General features: G+C 41.8%; 1 protein-coding gene across 1 annotated transcript; it reads left to right on the top strand.

The window, feature by feature from the left end:
• The first annotated feature begins 16,680 nt into the window (after nt 1–16,680).
• LOC127175052 (uncharacterized) lies at nt 16,681–17,475 on the top strand. Its single transcript, XM_051125884.1, has one exon. It carries the CDS (start codon nt 16,769–16,771, stop codon nt 17,465–17,467), a length of 699 nt encoding a protein of 232 aa, XP_050981841.1. The 5' UTR covers nt 16,681–16,768; the 3' UTR covers nt 17,468–17,475.
• The last annotated feature ends 223 nt before the right edge of the window (nt 17,476–17,698 follow it).

Here is a 17,698-nt window from a genome sequence, read left to right as displayed (position 1 = left end):
GCCTGCTATCTGTATCTGCCACGAGTCCACCCGCGCTGATTGAGTTGGTGTGGTTAATCAGATCGGAGCTGCTTGTTTACAATGTGTGTTTAATTGAGATAAATGTGATGGATGTCCTCGGTCTGTGAGTGAGATCTGTGTGAAGTGTCTCTAGTCTCTCTGTTGTTTAGGACTTTAATCTATATGTACATAGACGACACGCTAACCAACACATCTAACATCTACACACTGTCACATTCACCTCTTCGACACCGTTTATCGCTGGAATTAGAGTAATGAGAAAGAACAGAACAAAGTCAGTTCACTCGGCAAATCAACAAGTAGTAGAATCATAAACAGTGTTGTTTTAGATTTATTATGCACTATTTGAACACTTATTAAAATTTTGAGTTAGCTTTCATTTTTATATTTTCAGTTTTCATGACAAAAGTTTTTGTCATTTAATTTTTCATGTTTTATATAATATTTTAGTATTTCTTTATATTTTAAATTAGCTTTTATTTTTATATTTTTAGTCTTCATTTCAGTAAATTTGTTATGCTTTTGTCATTTTTTTACATTTACATTTATCTTTATTTTTTTTTTTATTTTAGTAATTAAACTTATTTCATGTCACTTTTTATATATAAAACATGAAAAATTAAATGACTAAAACTTAAATATTCATTTAACTTAAATATTCACATAAATATAACACTGCATCAAAATTCTAAAACAACATTTTTTAAAATTCTAATACTTAAAAAGTGAAATGAAATAAGTTGATAAAATGACTAGATATCTGTCACAGTGGGAACGAGACGAGAGACGAGCGGATCCATCTGCATACTTTTATTGAAGGGACGTGACATAGACATGGTCAGGCAGGCAGGGTCAAACAACGGCAAACAGGTATTTGGACAGCAAGGTGAAGAATAGTCCATATAGCAGGCGAGGGTCGATACAGCGGCGAACGTAATCCGTAAAGGGCTAGGCAAAAGAGTGGTCAGACAAGCGAGAGTTCCGAATGGACAAAAACAAGGAAACTAGACACAGACTAACAAGGAAAAACGCTTTGTATGAATGATGAACACAATTCGATACTCGGCGAAGAGTGACAGGAAGACCGGGGTATTTATACTGTCTCTGATTGGACGGGGGTGAAGTGCAATGGCTGATGGGGAGTGTAGTCCGGGGTGTAGTGTGACAGTCCGTGCGTGACAAAAAGGCGAGAGCGACGTCTGGTGGTGAGCGGTCTGCAGCTCACCGACTAGATTCGTAACATAGCCCCCCCCCAAAGAGCGGCTTCCAGACGCTCCAACAGAACAACAGTCCATGGGAGTGGTGGGGCGGGAGCGAGACAGGGCAAGGGCTGGAGGACCAGGTCCCTGCGGAGGACCCGGTGATTGAGACAGGACCGGCAGAGCAGGAGCCCACCCGGGTGCAGCTGGAAGCGGAGCAGGAGGCACAGAAGCCCTCCAGGGTGGAGCCGGAGGCAGGGCATGAGGCGCCGGAGCCCTCCAGGGCGGAGCCGGAGGCGTAGTAGGAGCCCTCCGGGGCAGAGCCGGAGGCGGAGCAGGAGCCCTCCGGGGCAGAGCAGAAGCCCTCCAGGGCGGAGCCGGAGGCAGAGCACGAAGCGCAGGAGCCCTCCAGGGCGGAGCCGGAGGCGTAGTAGGAGCCCTCCGGGGCAGAGCCGGAGGCGGAGCAGGAACCCTCCGGGGCAGAGCAGAAGCCCTCCAGGGCGGAGCCGGAGGCAGAGCAGGCGACGCTAGAGCCCTCCAGGGCGGAGCCGGAATCCGCGTCACGGTCTGGGACCTGGGGAGAGCAGGGACAGAGGAGGCAGACAGAATAGGGGGAGAAGGTGCTGCAGCCCTCCAGGGCGGAACAGAAGGCGGAACAGGAGGCGCAGCAGCCCTCCGGGGCAGAACAGGAGGCGCAGCAGCCCTCCGGGCGGAGCAGGAGGCGCAGCGGCCCTCCGGGGCAGAACAGGAGGCGCAGCGGCCCTCCGGGGCGGAGCAGGAGGCGCAGCGGCCCTCCGGGGCGGAGCAGGAGGCCGCGTCACGGTCTGGGACCTGGGGAAAGCAGGGACAGAGGAGGCAGACAGAATAGAGGGAGAAGCAGAGAGCTTGTAAGGGGACGCCACCTCCAAGGGAGGATCTACAGCCGAAGCTGACACCTCAGGAGGTATTGGCGCGGCTTCTCCGACCGAGGGGAGCTCTGGAGCAGGCCTGTGACCAGACGGGAGCTCTGGAGCAGGCTTGTGACCAGACGGGAGCTCTGGAGGAGACTTGTGAGCTGTCGTGGCCTCTGGAGCTGGCTTGTGAGCAGACGTGACCTCAGAAGCAGGCTTGTGAGCAGACGTGGCCTCAGGAGCTGACTTGTGAGCAGACGTGGCCTCTGGAGCTGGCTTGTGAGCAGACGCGACCTCAGGGGCTGACTTATGAGCAGGCGTGGCCTCAGGGGCACAGTGTGCAGCCCACACACACCAGATGGCAATCGCCATTAAAGGTAGAGCAGCAGCGGGAGGTTGTGGTGGGCCCAATGCACTGGCTATCCCGATAGGTCGTGGTCTTGGGAGGTCAAACGAGATGTGGCTTGACTTGGGGTAGTCGGACGGGGCATGACTTGACTCTGGGCCGTCGAACGAGGCCTGGTAAGGCTCTGGGTGGTCAGACGAGACGTGACTAGGCTCGGAGCGGTCTGACGAGACAAGACCTGGCTCTGGGTGGGTGAGCGAGACAAGACTAGGTTTATGAAGCTCAGTTGTGACTTGACGTGGTTCACGGAGACCAGCTGTGACCTTACTTGACTCGGGAATGTCGGTTGAGACCTTACTCGACTCAGAAACGACAGCCCTGACGTTGCGTGACTTGGAGGATTGACTGGACTCTGAAGCAGCAGCAGTGAACTTGCTTGACTCTGGAATCACAGTATTGGCTTGGCCTGACTCGGAAGCTTGGTTGGAGGCTGAAGCTTGACTGGAGGCTGAAGCTGCATTAAAACAGGACTTGGAAACTGGACTTGACTCACGAAGATCTGCTGTGACCTGGCTTGGCTCAGGAAGATCAGCTTTGGCCTGGCTTGTTTCAGGAACGACAGCTGTAACGTGACTTAGTTCGGGAATGACAGCTGTAACGTGACTTGGCTCTGGAACAACAGCAGTAACTTGGCTCGGCTCCTGGCTGAACTCGTGGTGCACAGCTGTGACTTGGCGTGACTCGTGAGGAACAGCAGTGTGTTGGCTTGACTCGTAGAGAACAGCAGTGTATTGGCTTGACTCGTGGAGAACAGCGACTGTGTCTTGACCTGACCCTGTTGCTGGGCCAGACTTGGAAGCTTGATCGGATTTAAAGGCTTGACCGGACTTGGAGGCCTGACTTGACCTTGGAGTGGCAGCTGGAGCTTGACTTGACTCAGAAGATGCACCTGCAATTTGACTTGGCTCTGGAAGAGCGGCCTTAGCTTGGTTTGGCCTGGGAGACGCTTGACTTGACACTGGAAATGAAGCGGTGTCCTGACTTGTTTTTGCAGGAACAGCAGCTGTAACGTGACGGAGCTCCATCTTGGCTGCCCATACAGCTATTAGAGGTGAGTCCAGCACGTGGGCCATCATGTGAGCGGGCTGTGGGAGGGCTGCCATCTTGTGAACAGATTTGGGGATGGCGGCCATCTTGTGAACCGGCTCTGGGATGACGGCCATCTTGAGGAGTGGCTTGGAGACGGCGGCCAACCTGTGCAGTGGCTCTGGCGTGGCAGCCATCTTGACTGTACTTGGCTCAGGAAAGATGGCTGTAACGTGACTTGAGATAGGTGCGATGGCTCTGACTTGACTTGACACAGGAAACACAGCTGCAACTTGACTTGACTTGGGAACTTGACTTAACTCAGGACGTACAGCTGCAACTTGACCTGACTTGGAAGCTTGACTTGACTCAGGAAATGCAGCTGTAACTCCATCTAGCTCTGGTATGGCAGCTGTGACGTGACGGAGCTCTGTTTCCGCCGCCATCTTGTGAACAGACTCCGCCGTCGCCGCCATCTTGTGAGCGCGCGCGGCGCTGCCGCCATCTTGTGAACGGGCACCGCTGTCGCCGCCATTGCTTGAGCGCGCTCCTGCACGGCCGCCATTTCACGGGCGATCCAGGCGGCAAACGTGTTTGTGGGGTCGCGATCCGGCGTGACCGCCAATCTGCGAGAGGGGTTCGCGGCTACCATGTCCGCGTTGTCGCGTTCCTCCTCCGCGACTCCCACAGTACACGGCGAGCCCACACACATAAACGCAAAGTTCATGAAAGCCACTAGCGAAGAGCGCGGACCCTCGCGTCTCAGCCTTGCTTTTAACGGCTCATTCACGCCATCACAAAAGATCTCAATTATGGTGCAGTCCGGGAGAGTAGAATAGTTAGCTAGGGCTAAGAACTCACGGATGTACTGGTTGAGTGAACGTTGTCCCTGTTTGATCCTGAAGAGAGTGAAGTCAAAGTCCATATCTGCCGAATGTCCGGGTGAAAAGCTGCTGGATTCTTTTGTGGCCGAGTATTCTGTCACAGTGGGAACGAGACGAGAGACGAGCGGATCCATCTGCATACTTTTATTGAAGGGACGTGACATAGACATGGTCAGGCAGGCAGGGTCAAACAACGGCAAACAGGTATTTGGACAGCAAGGTGAAGAATAGTCCATATAGCAGGCGAGGGTCGATACAGCGGCGAACGTAATCCGTAAAGGGCTAGGCAAAAGAGTGGTCAGACAAGCGAGAGTTCCGAATGGACAAAAACAAGGAAACTAGACACAGACTAACAAGGAAAAACGCTTTGTATGAATGATGAACACAATTCGATACTCGGCGAAGAGTGACAGGAAGACCGGGGTATTTATACTGTCTCTGATTGGACGGGGGTGAAGTGCAATGGCTGATGGGGAGTGTAGTCCGGGGTGTAGTGTGACAGTCCGTGCGTGACAAAAAGGCGAGAGCGACGTCTGGTGGTGAGCGGTCTGCAGCTCACCGACTAGATTCGTAACAATATCTTTAATTTTTTTATTTCCAATTTTGGTAATTTTTAAATTAAACTTACTTTTTCATTTGGAGTTTTTATTTAAGTAGTGTTGTGTTTTAGTGTTTTAGCATTTCTTAATATTTTGAATTAGCCTTTATTTTTGTATTTTTAGTTTTCACTGTAGTTTAAGTTGTAGCTTTGCAAGTTTTTGTAGTTATTTTTATGTTTCTTTTTTTTTTAGATTTCCATTTATATATATATAATATATTATATATACATATATATATATATATTTGTTTAAGTATTATAATCATAAAGAATGTTGTTTTAGTATTATTTAAACAGTATTTTAATATTTCTTCTCATAGTCATTTTTGTTATTACTAACTTAATTAATTAATAGTAATTAACTTATTTCAGTTTACTTTTTGTTTAAGTATTAGAATTAAAAAACTGTGTTGTTTTAGATTTTGTATCTATATGTGAATATGTATTACAATTTTGAGTTAACTTTTATTTTTAGATTTTCAGTTATCACTTTAGTTTGTGTTAGTTTTTTTCTGTTTTTGCCATTTTTAGTTTTAATATATATTTATATATACCTTTAATTCTTTTATTTCAGTTTTAGTAATTTTATTAATTATTTAATCAGTATTATGTAAACAGTATTTTAGCATTTCTTGATATTTTAAATTAGATTTTGTTGTTATATTTTTAGTTTTCATTTTAATTTTAGTAGTTTAATGTTTTTCTCATTTAATGTTAATGTTATTTTTTCAAAGTTTTAAAGTATTTTATTACATTTTCCCATCTTATTTATAATTTCAGCTCTCAATTACCAAAAACATTTTTTAAATAGTTTCAGTTTTAGTTAACAATAACAACACAAAAACACATTTTGTTTCTTTAACTCAAATCATGCTAAAAACATTTAGATGCATGTCAAGTGCACATTCTGTAGTAAACAAATTCAAAAAGCTTTTTGAAATCTGTAGAAAAAAAAGTCTGTAGAACAGATTTAAATATTATAGAATATGTCATATTAGAAAATATTAGAATAGAATTAGAGAATATAGATCTAAAAACAAAAGAAAAGAACAGAAGTGAACAGTATATAATCAGAAAACCAATCAAAAAACAATAAAAAGTGTCAAATGAACAGAATAAAACAATATGTAATAGACAGAACAAAATAAGAATGAATCAAAACACAATAGAAAAGAACAAACCAGAATATAACAGAGGACTGAAGTGAACAGAGCAAAATAAAATTGATAGAGCAGAACACAACAGAAAATACTAGATTGCAATAGAACTTAACAGAAAAGAACAGAACGGGACAGAATATAATGACACAAACAAACCACAATAGAACAGAACATAAAATAATCAAACAGAACAGAACAGAACAGAACAGAACAGAGTGAGTATGATAAATGTGCTCCTGGTGCCAGTTATCCTTTGTGATTTCATTTCTTTTCCTGATCAGGATGCCAAACCATCAGGCAACCATGAGCCTATATTAGAATATTAAAAGAGAGGGATTAGAGACGGACACAGACGGAAGCACAAACATACCGCCGCACAAATGAATGATGGGGAAAGACAGCGTTAGAGTGGGACAGAGACAGAAACAACAAACAAGACGCTTCTCGAAAAGCTAAACTCCAAATCGCGGTGATACGACTTCTTAATGATACTCAGAAACAGATGAAGAACTTCCTCTCAAACTTCCTGCAGCTCGGTTCGGCTCTCTCTCATTACGAAGCCCCTGAGGTACCCTATGTAGTGTTGAGGTTGACGTGTTTAATTTCGTTGTGTCGTGAGCTCAGAGCTCCATGTCAAGCAGGGTCAGTGTGTGGGCTCCTGGGGGCCACTAACTCCATATGCAAGTGCTGAAGTTGGTTTGAAAAGGCTGTAATTAAGGAGTTAGCATACTGTTCAGTGCTGCTGTGCATTTGAGCGCAGGGATGATCTTGTCTCGGTCACCTGTCAAGACTGCATCTATATGTTTACACACAGATATTTGTATTAGTATTCATATAGTACTATTATGGACTGGGCAGGTGGAGGCGGTGCGGTCTGCTGTACAAATTGACCACTAAGACCCTTAAGGGGGACACATGCTGGACCAGAAGCACCATGCAGCATTACAGGTATGAAAAAGCACAGCTATCACACATATACTCTTAAAAAAAAAAAAGGTACAAAGCTGTCAGTGGGGCGGTACCCTAATATACCAAATCTAAAAGGTACATCTTAGCACCTTATTTACCTCTAAATGGTACATTTTAATACCTTACAGGTACATAGTAGTATTTGACAGTTTTGTACTTTTTGTTTCTGAGAGAAAGAAAAAAGAATGTATTGTAATGGAAAAATATACAGTGCAAATTTTTAAAGGGGTCCTATTATGCTCTTTTACAAAGTCTTGATTTTGTTTTGGGGGTGTACTAGAACATACTTTCATGCTTGGTGGTTCAAAAAACAAATTATTTTTAATATAATTTACATTATTACAATACATTCCCAGCCTGGCACAAATGGCTTGATTAGTTCCAGGTTTAATGAAGGTCCGCCTTCCGAAAAACGAAATGTGTTGTGATTGGTTAGCTGTCCCACTACATTGCGATTGGCGAACAGCTTTGATGGTGTTTCAATACTGCCACATCTCTTGTCAAGAAGCAAGCTCTGTGTACAACTGTTAGCGCAAGCTAGATTAAAGTGATTCTTACGTTTTAAACATGGACATTTATCTTACAAAAATGCATCGATTCGCTACATTAGGCCTTTATTGACCCCCCCCCACCTCTCCCCGGAGCCGTGTGAGGCACTTTTTATTATGGATGGATGCATATTATTGGACCTGTTTTGGACTGATGAAGAGAAACACCCATCTATGCCATTCTAAAGCTTGGGAGTGCCAGGATAAATTTTAATATAACTCTGATTGCATTCGTCTGAAAGAAGAAAGTCATATACACCTAAGATGCATGGAGGGTGAGTAAATAATACGCTACAGTAGTGTGGGGTCCTATCGTCAGCCTGCGAGATCGTTAATAAATGATATTATCATGCTAATTTAATTAATTATTTACATACTTAGTTTCATTCCATGAATCCAGCTCCAGCATAAGGCTAAAAGCAGCCTACCATTATCAAAGAACATCATAATCAGTCTAAATCAGTTCATAAAAAAAAACATGCATTCTCACCTCTCACTTTTTCACTATAAGTCCTTATGCACTTTTCTTTTTTCCTCACACATGCAGAATTCCTGTCCACAGCTGTAATGAAAGTTTAATGGCAGCTGAGACATGTTCAGCTCAGGGCTTGTGTTATACAGAAGACACTCAGAAATTTAAAGAACATTTGGAGAGCGAGCGACTGCTTGAAAACCCAATGAGGGCTCCTCCGATATTCAGCATTTCACCCTCGCACAAGGTAGATCACCTACGGAGCAATTCAGTGGCTGAGCGTGAGCCTGTGCGTGTAGGGTTTTCTTACAGCATTGTCTCAGTAGGAGTCTAGTTTAATGAAGCACTTAACACATGCAACGTTTTCTAGGGAATACTGAATATTAACGGGTCAAGGATTTCACAAGCACACTCATATCAGTGCAAAGAAAGGAAATAAAGCTTGTAACATGGCTTTGAATTCAGGCCACTGTGAATATTTTCATAGCAAGGCCATCACTGATGACAAAGTCACTAGGTTTTGCAAATCATTCAATTCACAGAATGATTTTCAAATCCGCGCCGAAGTCCCGATCTGAATCAAATGATTCATGATACGTAAAGTTCAGATTTAAATCAAATGATTCACAAGCCCACTCCCTAAGTCCCAATCTGAATCAAATGATTCACAATACGTGCTCCGAAGTCCCGATCAGAATCAAATGATTCACGATACGCAAAGTCCTGTCCTAAAACAAACGATTCGTGATATGCACTCCAAAGTCACGATCTGAATCAAATGATTTATGATACGTGATGTTGAGATCTAAATCAAATGATTCACAAGCCCGCTCCTGAAGTCCCAATCTGAATCAAATGATTCGCAATACGTACTCCGAAGTCCCGATCTGAATCAAATGATTCACAATACGCAAAGTGCTGTTCTAATTCAAATAATTTGCGATACGGACTCTGAAGTCCCAATCTAAATCAGATGATTCACGGACCCACACCGAAGTCCTGATCTGAATCAAATGATTCGCAATCCATGGTCCGAAGTTGTAATCTGATTCAAATGATTCACAATACGTGTTCCGAAGTTTCGATCTGAATCAAATGATTTGTGGTGTGTGAAGTTCCAATCTAAATCAAACGATTTGTAATATACACTCCAAAGTTCCGATCTGAATCAAATGATTTGCAATCAGTGCTCCGAAGTCTTGATCTAAATCAAATGATTCACGATACCCACTCTGAAGTCCTGATCTAAGTCAAATGATTCGCAATACGCACTCCGAAGTCCTGTTCTGAATGAAATGATACGCAACGCGCTTTGAAGTTTCTATCTAAATCAAATGACTCACTCAATTAAATCTGTTTGTCTATTCCTCCGCTTTTTGCATCGTTAGCCATGTTTACAGAACACTGTCTGTACTATTACTGGCTTAGCTTGCTAGTTTTATGACATTAATTGAAATAAGCAAAAAAAGTATAATGTTTACAGATAAAATATCCATATTTCCATTCCAAAGATAACATCCAACACAAATCTATGAACATATTTAGGTAAGGTAACTGTTACAATCCATTAAAATGATGAGCAGCACCTCAAAATGCATGTTAGATATAAACATTGTGCATTATGATCAAGTTTGTAGCTTAATTCACTATATTTAAAAAATCGTTTGCACCACTGCAGTTGGTGACAGTTCAATAGAGAATAAATTAAAAGCATCCAGTCATCTCATACCACTGACGTGACTGTTCAATTTATCAGTATATACCGTAATAAATATTTTAGAAATTGTTGTCGTATCTGACTGTATTAGTCTATATAAAGTGACAGACAATCTAAAACTAGCAAATAGGAGAAGCAGATGAACACAAAACAGCATAACAAAAAAAGGTTAAAGAGGGTAAACTTTATCATTCAACTGAACTGTGCACATATGTTTTGAACACTTTGGCTATCTTATGTTCTTTCTCCGCCATGTATTAAATGTGCGTCCTTGAAAGCGCATGTTTTTTTTGTAACATATTTACTTTGACTTCTCAGGTGCGGCCGAAATTGCAACAATGGTTACATACACATATATATAATTGTTTGATCAAAATTATTGCCAGGGACAATTTAGTAGTCGCTGGGTAGTGGAAGGGACATATCCTTAGTGTCCCTACTAAATTCTACATTCTTGTAAAATAACTATAAAGAAAATAAATGAAATTAATACTTTTATTCAGCAGGGATGCAACTGATCAAAAGTAACCGTTTCCACAAAAACTTTTTGCAACATTTGATCATTTGAAAAATACACAATATTACTGTTTTTACTGCATTTTTGACTGAGAAATGCATCCTTGACGAGCATTAATATTAAGAGACTTTGAATTCAATATTAAATATTCCAAACTTTTGACCGCTATATTGTGCATCTCTAATTATAAAACCAAATATAACAACTTGAATATTATGCCAGTACACTGTAAAAAGTTTTCACCAGTTTCAACTTAAAAACTTAAGCTCAGCAGCTGCCTTAAAATTTTAAGTTAAAGCATCTTAAAAGTACAAGTAATGTCAACTCATAAGTTAAACCAGCTTAAAAGTACAAGTCACTTTAACTCAATTTATTGTAGTAAGTTGAAATGACTTAGTTTTAAGTTGATTTAACTTAAAATTTTAAGGCAGCTGCTGAACTTTTTCAGTTGAAACTGGTGAAAAAGTTTTAGAGTGTACATAAATAACATTACCTATACAAGTCCCATGATACCGTAAGAAACATAAAACATAAATAAATTCTTTCACACAGGAATGGTGTTTTTGCATTCAAAACATCTAGAGAAGTGGAATAAAAAAGGGCGCAGGCATCTCGAGGCTACTTTTAACTGGACACAGCCCTGATCGGACCCCTGACCTGTACACTGATGGGATATGGCACCGACTGCAGCTCTCCGCTCGTCTGTGTGACCCGCAGTATTCCTGCAGCCGTCTCATCTTCATTACAAACGGCACTCGGTCGAGACAGAGGCTTGGGCAGAGGGGGAGGCTTTTTAATTGGCTGGGTTGATGGAGGTAAGCGTTCCTGTTGGCCGTGTATGCGAGACATGGATCTGATGCGGTCCCAGGTGAGCACGAGAGGCCAGGAGCTTTTAAATCTCAGAGCAATTTAAGAGGCAACAGAAGCAAGTGCTGCTGGATAACAGAGGACTTGCCACTGCTTACCCAGATGCCTATTAGTTGCCATTTCTCTCTCCGTCTCCCACACACACACACACACACTCTCTCTCTCCCTCACATTTATCCTTCTCCTCTCGATTTCTCTCTCTTAAAACCAACACAAGCCGTGGAAGAATAATTCAAGAACGCTTTGAGAAACAGATATATTCAGCACCTCAATCATTCTTGCCGCCAATGTGCATGCGCAAGCCCTTTTTCCGTCTGTCGCTCGCTCTCGTTCATTCGTTAATTCTGAGTAGAGTGTGCAGGATGCACCTTGACCTGATTGATGAAGTGTCTGGTTCAGATGAACCTGATGGATGAACTGTCTGGGTTCTTTCTCTCCAAAGAAAAGCAAAACAGAACGATAACTCATGGCGAAAGAATAGAGCTAGGTGGGCTGCCATCCAAACGTTCAACCTCCGACTAAAGAACTTTTCTATTCAGTTTAAAAGTAAAATAATGAGTCGAGTTGATTCATTTTTCAATGGCCTTCCTTAAGAAAAATCATAAATTAGGTATTTTTAATACCTCAATTTGTACTAAACACCAATGAGATTAAATGTAGAGCAAATGGAGTCTTTTGCTTGAAGTCAACATGAAACGGCATTTGTAACCTGCTTAAATTCTGCAGTGTGGCTTATATTGGATGAAATAAGGATATTCAACAAGATAAAAAAGCAGTCTAAGACTTCCATTAGAAATTGGCTGGATTGTGAAGAAAAAAATAATGTTTTATACATTACTGACAGGAAAAACCTAAAATCTATCTATCTATCTGGTGCAGTATAACCTTAAAGCTATTAGAAATTCATCCTACTTTTTAAGCGTAAAAGTAATATATATGTGTGTGTGTGTGTGTGTGTGTGTGTGTATGTATGTATATATGTGTGTGTGTATATACACACACACACACACACACACACACGTTTGTTTTTGTGAATTGTGGGGACTTTCCATAGACTTATATAGTATTTATACTGACCAAATGATATTGTCTATCCCCTAACCCAACCCTAACCTTAAACCTACCCCTTACAGAAAACATGTCTGCAGCGTTACATTTTCAGATAAACATAATTTACTATTTTTAATAGTTTTTTAACATTGTGGGGACCGCAGGCCATTTGGTCCCACAATGTAGAAAGAACAAGTACACACACACACACACACACACACACACACACATATATATATATATATAAATATATGTACGTATGTATGTATATATTTTTTTAATTTTATTTTGTCTGAAAGTTTCTATTTCTTCATATACCAGGATTTACAGGGTTAATAAAGTAGTCAGAGTCAGTTTTGATTGATATTTTTGTATGAACTATATCATTATGTTTTGGTCGTTAAGGCAAGACATCTCAGGTTAAAAAAAAGGTTAAAAAAAATTAACTAATAGATAACACCATACATATTGGCTGATTGGAATTGCAAATAGTTTTAGTATCATATTTTTTTCTGAAATGTTATGTTTAAATATGCAAATGATGCAGTTTCTAATTAAATATGAAGCAATTTGCATACATTTCCAGAACAGAAATTTGAACAAACTCTTGTTTAGTTTTGTTGACATATTACAGTTTTTTACAAATGGCATTTTAGATATATCTTCTCTTTTGTTAAGTGCATATTGAATGTTTTCTTTCCACTAGTCTGAAACAGCACATTGAAAACATTACGCCAAATAGCCCAAACTCTCAAAATTGATTGATGCATGAAAAACACACGAGAAAATGAAAAATGCTTTCGCCTGTAGTGTCTGGCTTTAAATTCTTTTTAAAGTTCAGATTAGTTCAGCTATGCTTTCTACATTTAAAAATCTATACTTTTTATTGTACGTGAATTGTCTTATTTGTTTCTGTTTTTATTTCTCTATTTCCAATTTCAGGAGAATCACCAGAGTCCAAAATGATGTTTAAAAGCAAAAAGGTTTCTAAGCAATATCATTTGTCTCTGGACTAACTTGGCTGCTTTTCCATGAGATCTGATATGTATATCAACACGCAGCAACATTTAGCTGCTTTGTAATTCATGTTTAAAATTCAACTCCTCTCAACACCTGTGCCTTTGACGCCTCTTGCTGGAGATGTCATTTGGTTTTCTTTCACCGGCAGCACCGGCGACATTGAAATTCCCCTCGTTCAGTGGTTGGGTTTGCTGTCACAAGACATTTGTACTGAGGGAATGGAAAACAGCAATCAAACACAGAGCAGGGAGCGGCACAAATTAAACAGAGCAAATGTAAATGAACGCGAAACAAGAGAAGCATTAAAGGGCTGTGGTGCAGCGGGAGAGATGTGGAGAAACCAGGACTGCTTGCTTTAAAAAAAATTCAATGAACAATCCTACCAAACTTACTTCCCCACTGGGAGAGGGACACCGGTTACCTTGACGACCACAGTGAAGTGTTTGTGGAATAACTGGAGAGCTGGGGCTTTGGTTATTAAAGGCTTGCTCCTCGTGTCCGATTTGAAATACAGAACAATAATGGTGCGGGGCAGGGAACACTGTGCAATGACCATTATATAGAACTCTGAAATCCAATAAATAACACAACCCAATCAAACACAAACAAGCTCTATATTTACACACACCTTTGTGTGTGTGTGTGTGTGTGTGTGATGTATATTAAACCAGGGGCGGAATTCTATCTGGTTGTTTGCTGTATTTATATTCCTGAAAAGCTATAAAAAAAGATTTCTGCACCACAGGATTGATATCTAAATACAATTTAGTAAGAAAAGGAAAAACTAAAAGTTCTTCGGGGAAATATTTTTCTTTATTTGTTAACTCATTATTTGTTTCTGGAACGAGGTGTGAAAAAATCACTTTTATATTTTTAGGGATAGCACATTTTCAATGTTAGAAATAATATTTGTTTCATTTATTCATATTTTAATTAATGGTATTCTTTTTGCAAAAAAATGTATTTTAATTTTAGCATTTTTAAAGAAGTCTCTTATGCTCACCAAAGTTCCATTTATTAGATCAAAAACATATAAAAAGTAATATGAAATATTTTCCATCTTTTCTAACAATATAATTTTTGAGAACAGTTTAAATAACTTGAATTCCTTTTTTTTGGTTCATTTTTTGCGAAAATTGGACAAACGCTTTAGGATAAGTTTAAAAAAGTAGGTGTTTTGAAAAATGTTCATGATGGAATGTATTTTGTTTCCAGCCCTTACAGTTTAAAGATTTTTAACATAAATATCAGTACAGATTTGGACAGTTGGTGGCGCTCGAGGGTTTGAGTAAGAGACTCCAAAATTGTTGTGTTTAATGTTCAGACTGTCCTCTATCTGTGCGCCAAATTTCACAACTTTGTACCATACGGTTCTGTGGGCTTCCATTGACTTAATAGCAGAAGAAGCAGATAGTTCTCAAAGGATAGGGACCTTCAGTGCTTGCCCTCTAATAATGCAACATTGCATTGCATATAATTCTTGCTTTCTCCTAATTACCTCATCATGACCCGATTGGGTTTTTGAACACTGAATACTGAATAGACGTTATTTATGCGTTAAATGTAATTTTCCAAATCAAAATTTTCTAAACGAGCCATAGAGTGGAGATGGAAATGGACAGGAAACAGAAATTAGACATGAGAAAACAAGTTTTTCCAGCACTCTGAATTTCATGAAGCTTAATTAGATATACTCTCTGTAAAATATAACCGACTTTCTCATGAACTTGCTTCAGTTTGTGTATATGTATATATTTCACTGGTAATGATAATAGCCATGGGCGTGGAAAGATGAGGGGAAAATAAGTGATCAATCTTTTTCTGTGCCAGTCTTGCCATGAGCGATGAGTCGGGATTGCAATGAGACTCATTGAAAAACTCAGAACAGTTCATATATGTGTCTTGTTTACCAAATTTTACAACTCTGTGTGGAAAATAAACCATAACGATGTGCTGAGGGATTGCTGATATCAGTGACGCATAATGCAACATGTTAAATCCGGCCTAATGCAAGAGTTTTAATGGTCCGTTTCATGAAGAATCAAATTCTCCTTGATCTTTTAAGATTAAACAGCTTGATGTACTATGAAAATACTATATCTTTCTAATTTAAAAATTCAATTGACCCATACAGTTCAAATCCAAAAAGACGTTTACTGAAACCTAAGCTAATTTAGAAATCCTTGGATTCCTATTCACAGAACTCAGCACTATTTGTCTGGCACAGATAATATCAACAGTATTTTAGTGCACGAAAAGCAGCTGGTAAACCGCTTTTTGTCTAAATGAGTTGTTTGTACGTTTTCTATTGATCACAGCTGCACTAATTCATCAAAAGTTGACCAAATGTTGGAGGAGAACATCATAATGGCGTATGTCCAGATGTTTAGTTCAGCACAAAAATTTTGGGCCATGACTTGATTTGCATAATCTCTTTAGTGAATCATTGCTGAAACAATGCAGACAGAATGTCCAAATAAATAGCGCTACAGCCACAATTCAGACTTTTTGAACCCTCACATTGTTCTGCCTTTAAAGGAGAAGCCCACTTCCAGAATCATAATTTCATCCAAGACGTTCATGTCTTTCTTCAGTTGTAAAGAATTATGAAATTATAAAAATATTTGTTATATTATAAATTATGCTGCCCGGTGGCAAGGCCCCGGGGGTGGATGAGATCCGCCCTGAGTACCTAAAGTCTCTGGATGTTGTAGGGCTGTCTTGGTTGACACGCCTTTGCAGCATCGCGTGGAGGCTGGGGACAGTGCCTCTGGATTGGCAGACCGGGGTGGTGGTCCCTCTTTTTAAGAAGGGGGACCGGAGAGTGTGTTCCAACTATAGGGGGATCACACTTCTCAGCCTCCCTGGGAAGGTCTACGCCAGGGTACTGGAGAGGAGAATTCGTCCGATAGTCGAACCTCGGATTCAAGAGGAACAATGCGGTTTTCGTCCTGGTCGTGGAACAATGGACCAGCTCTATACCCTCTTCAGGGTGCTGGAGGGTTCATGGGAGTTTGCTCAACCAGTCCACATGTGTTTTGTGGATCTGGAGAAGGCATTCGACCGTGTCCCTCGCGGTGTCCTGTGGGGGGTGCTCTGGGAGTATGGGGTCCGGGGTCCTTTGTTAAGGGCTGTTCGGTCCCTGTATGACCAGAGCAGGAGTCTGGTTCGTATTGCTGGCAGTAAGTCGGACCTGTTCCCGGTGCGTGTTGGACTCCGGCAGGGCTGCCCTTTGTCACCGGTCCTGTTCATTATTTTTATGGACAGGATTTCTAGGCGCAGCCAGGGGCCGGAGGGGGTCTGGTTTGGGAACCACAGGATCTCATCTCTGCTTTTTGCGGATGATGTTGTCCTGTTGGCTTCCTCGAACCAGGACCTACAGCAGGCACTGGGGCGGTTTGCAGCTCAGTGTGAAGCGGCTGGGATGGGAATCAGCACCTCTAAATCTGAGGTCATGGTTCTCAGTCGGAAAAGGGTGGCTTGTCCTCTTCAGGTTGGTGTGGAGTCCCTGCCCCAGGTGGAGGAGTTTAAGTATCTGGGGGTCTTGTTCACGAGTGAGGGAAGGATGGAGCGGGAGATCGACAGACGGATCGGTGCAGCTTCTGCAGTAATGCAGTCGCTGTACCGGTCTGTCGTGGTGAAGAAAGAGCTGAGCTGTAAGGCGAAGCTCTCGATTTACCGGTCGATCTACGTTCCTACTCTCACCTATGGTCATGAGCTTTGGGTCATGACCGAAAGGATAAGATCCCGGATACAAGCGGCCGAAATGAGTTTTCTCCGTAGGGTGGCTGGGCGCTCCCTTAGAGATAGGGTGAGGAGCTCGGTCACTCGGGAGGAGCTCGGAGTAGACCCGCTGCTCCTTCACATCGAGAGAGGCCAGTTGAGGTGGCTCGGGCATCTGTTCCGGATGCCTCCTGGACGCCTCCCTGGGGAGGTGTTCCGGGCATGTCCCACCGGGAGGAGGCCCCGGGGAAGACCCAGGACACGCTGGAGGGACTATGTCTCTCGGCTGGCCTGGGAACGCCTCGGTGTTCCGCCGGAAGAGCTGGAGGAAGTGTCTGGGGAGAGGGAAGTCTGGGCGTCTCTGCTTAGACTGCTGCCCCCGCGACCCGGTTCCGGATAAGCGGGTGAAAATGGATGGATGGATGGATTATAAATTATATTTTTTGAGAAAAAACATTTCAGGAATTTTCTCCATATAGTGGACTTCTATGGTGCCCCGAGTTTCAAAATGTAGTTTAAATGTGGCTTCAAACGATCCCAAATGCAGCTGTAAACAATCCCGAGGAAGAAGGGTCTTATCTAGTGAAACCACTGATTATGTTCATAAAAATAATACAACTAATATACTTTT

The sequence above is a fragment of the Labeo rohita genome, chromosome 13 (genome assembly GCF_022985175.1).
Source record: "Labeo rohita strain BAU-BD-2019 chromosome 13, IGBB_LRoh.1.0, whole genome shotgun sequence".
In the NCBI taxonomy this organism is placed as follows: domain Eukaryota; kingdom Metazoa; phylum Chordata; class Actinopteri; order Cypriniformes; family Cyprinidae; genus Labeo; species Labeo rohita.
The sequence above is the reverse complement of the archived record's forward strand: the minus strand, read 5'-3'. Positions and strand labels throughout refer to the sequence as shown.

Coding starts and splice junctions, on each gene's coding strand:
- LOC127175052 (XM_051125884.1), top strand. CDS start 16,769: ATGGGAATCAGCACCTCTAAATCTGAGGTCATGGTTCTCAGTCGGAAA.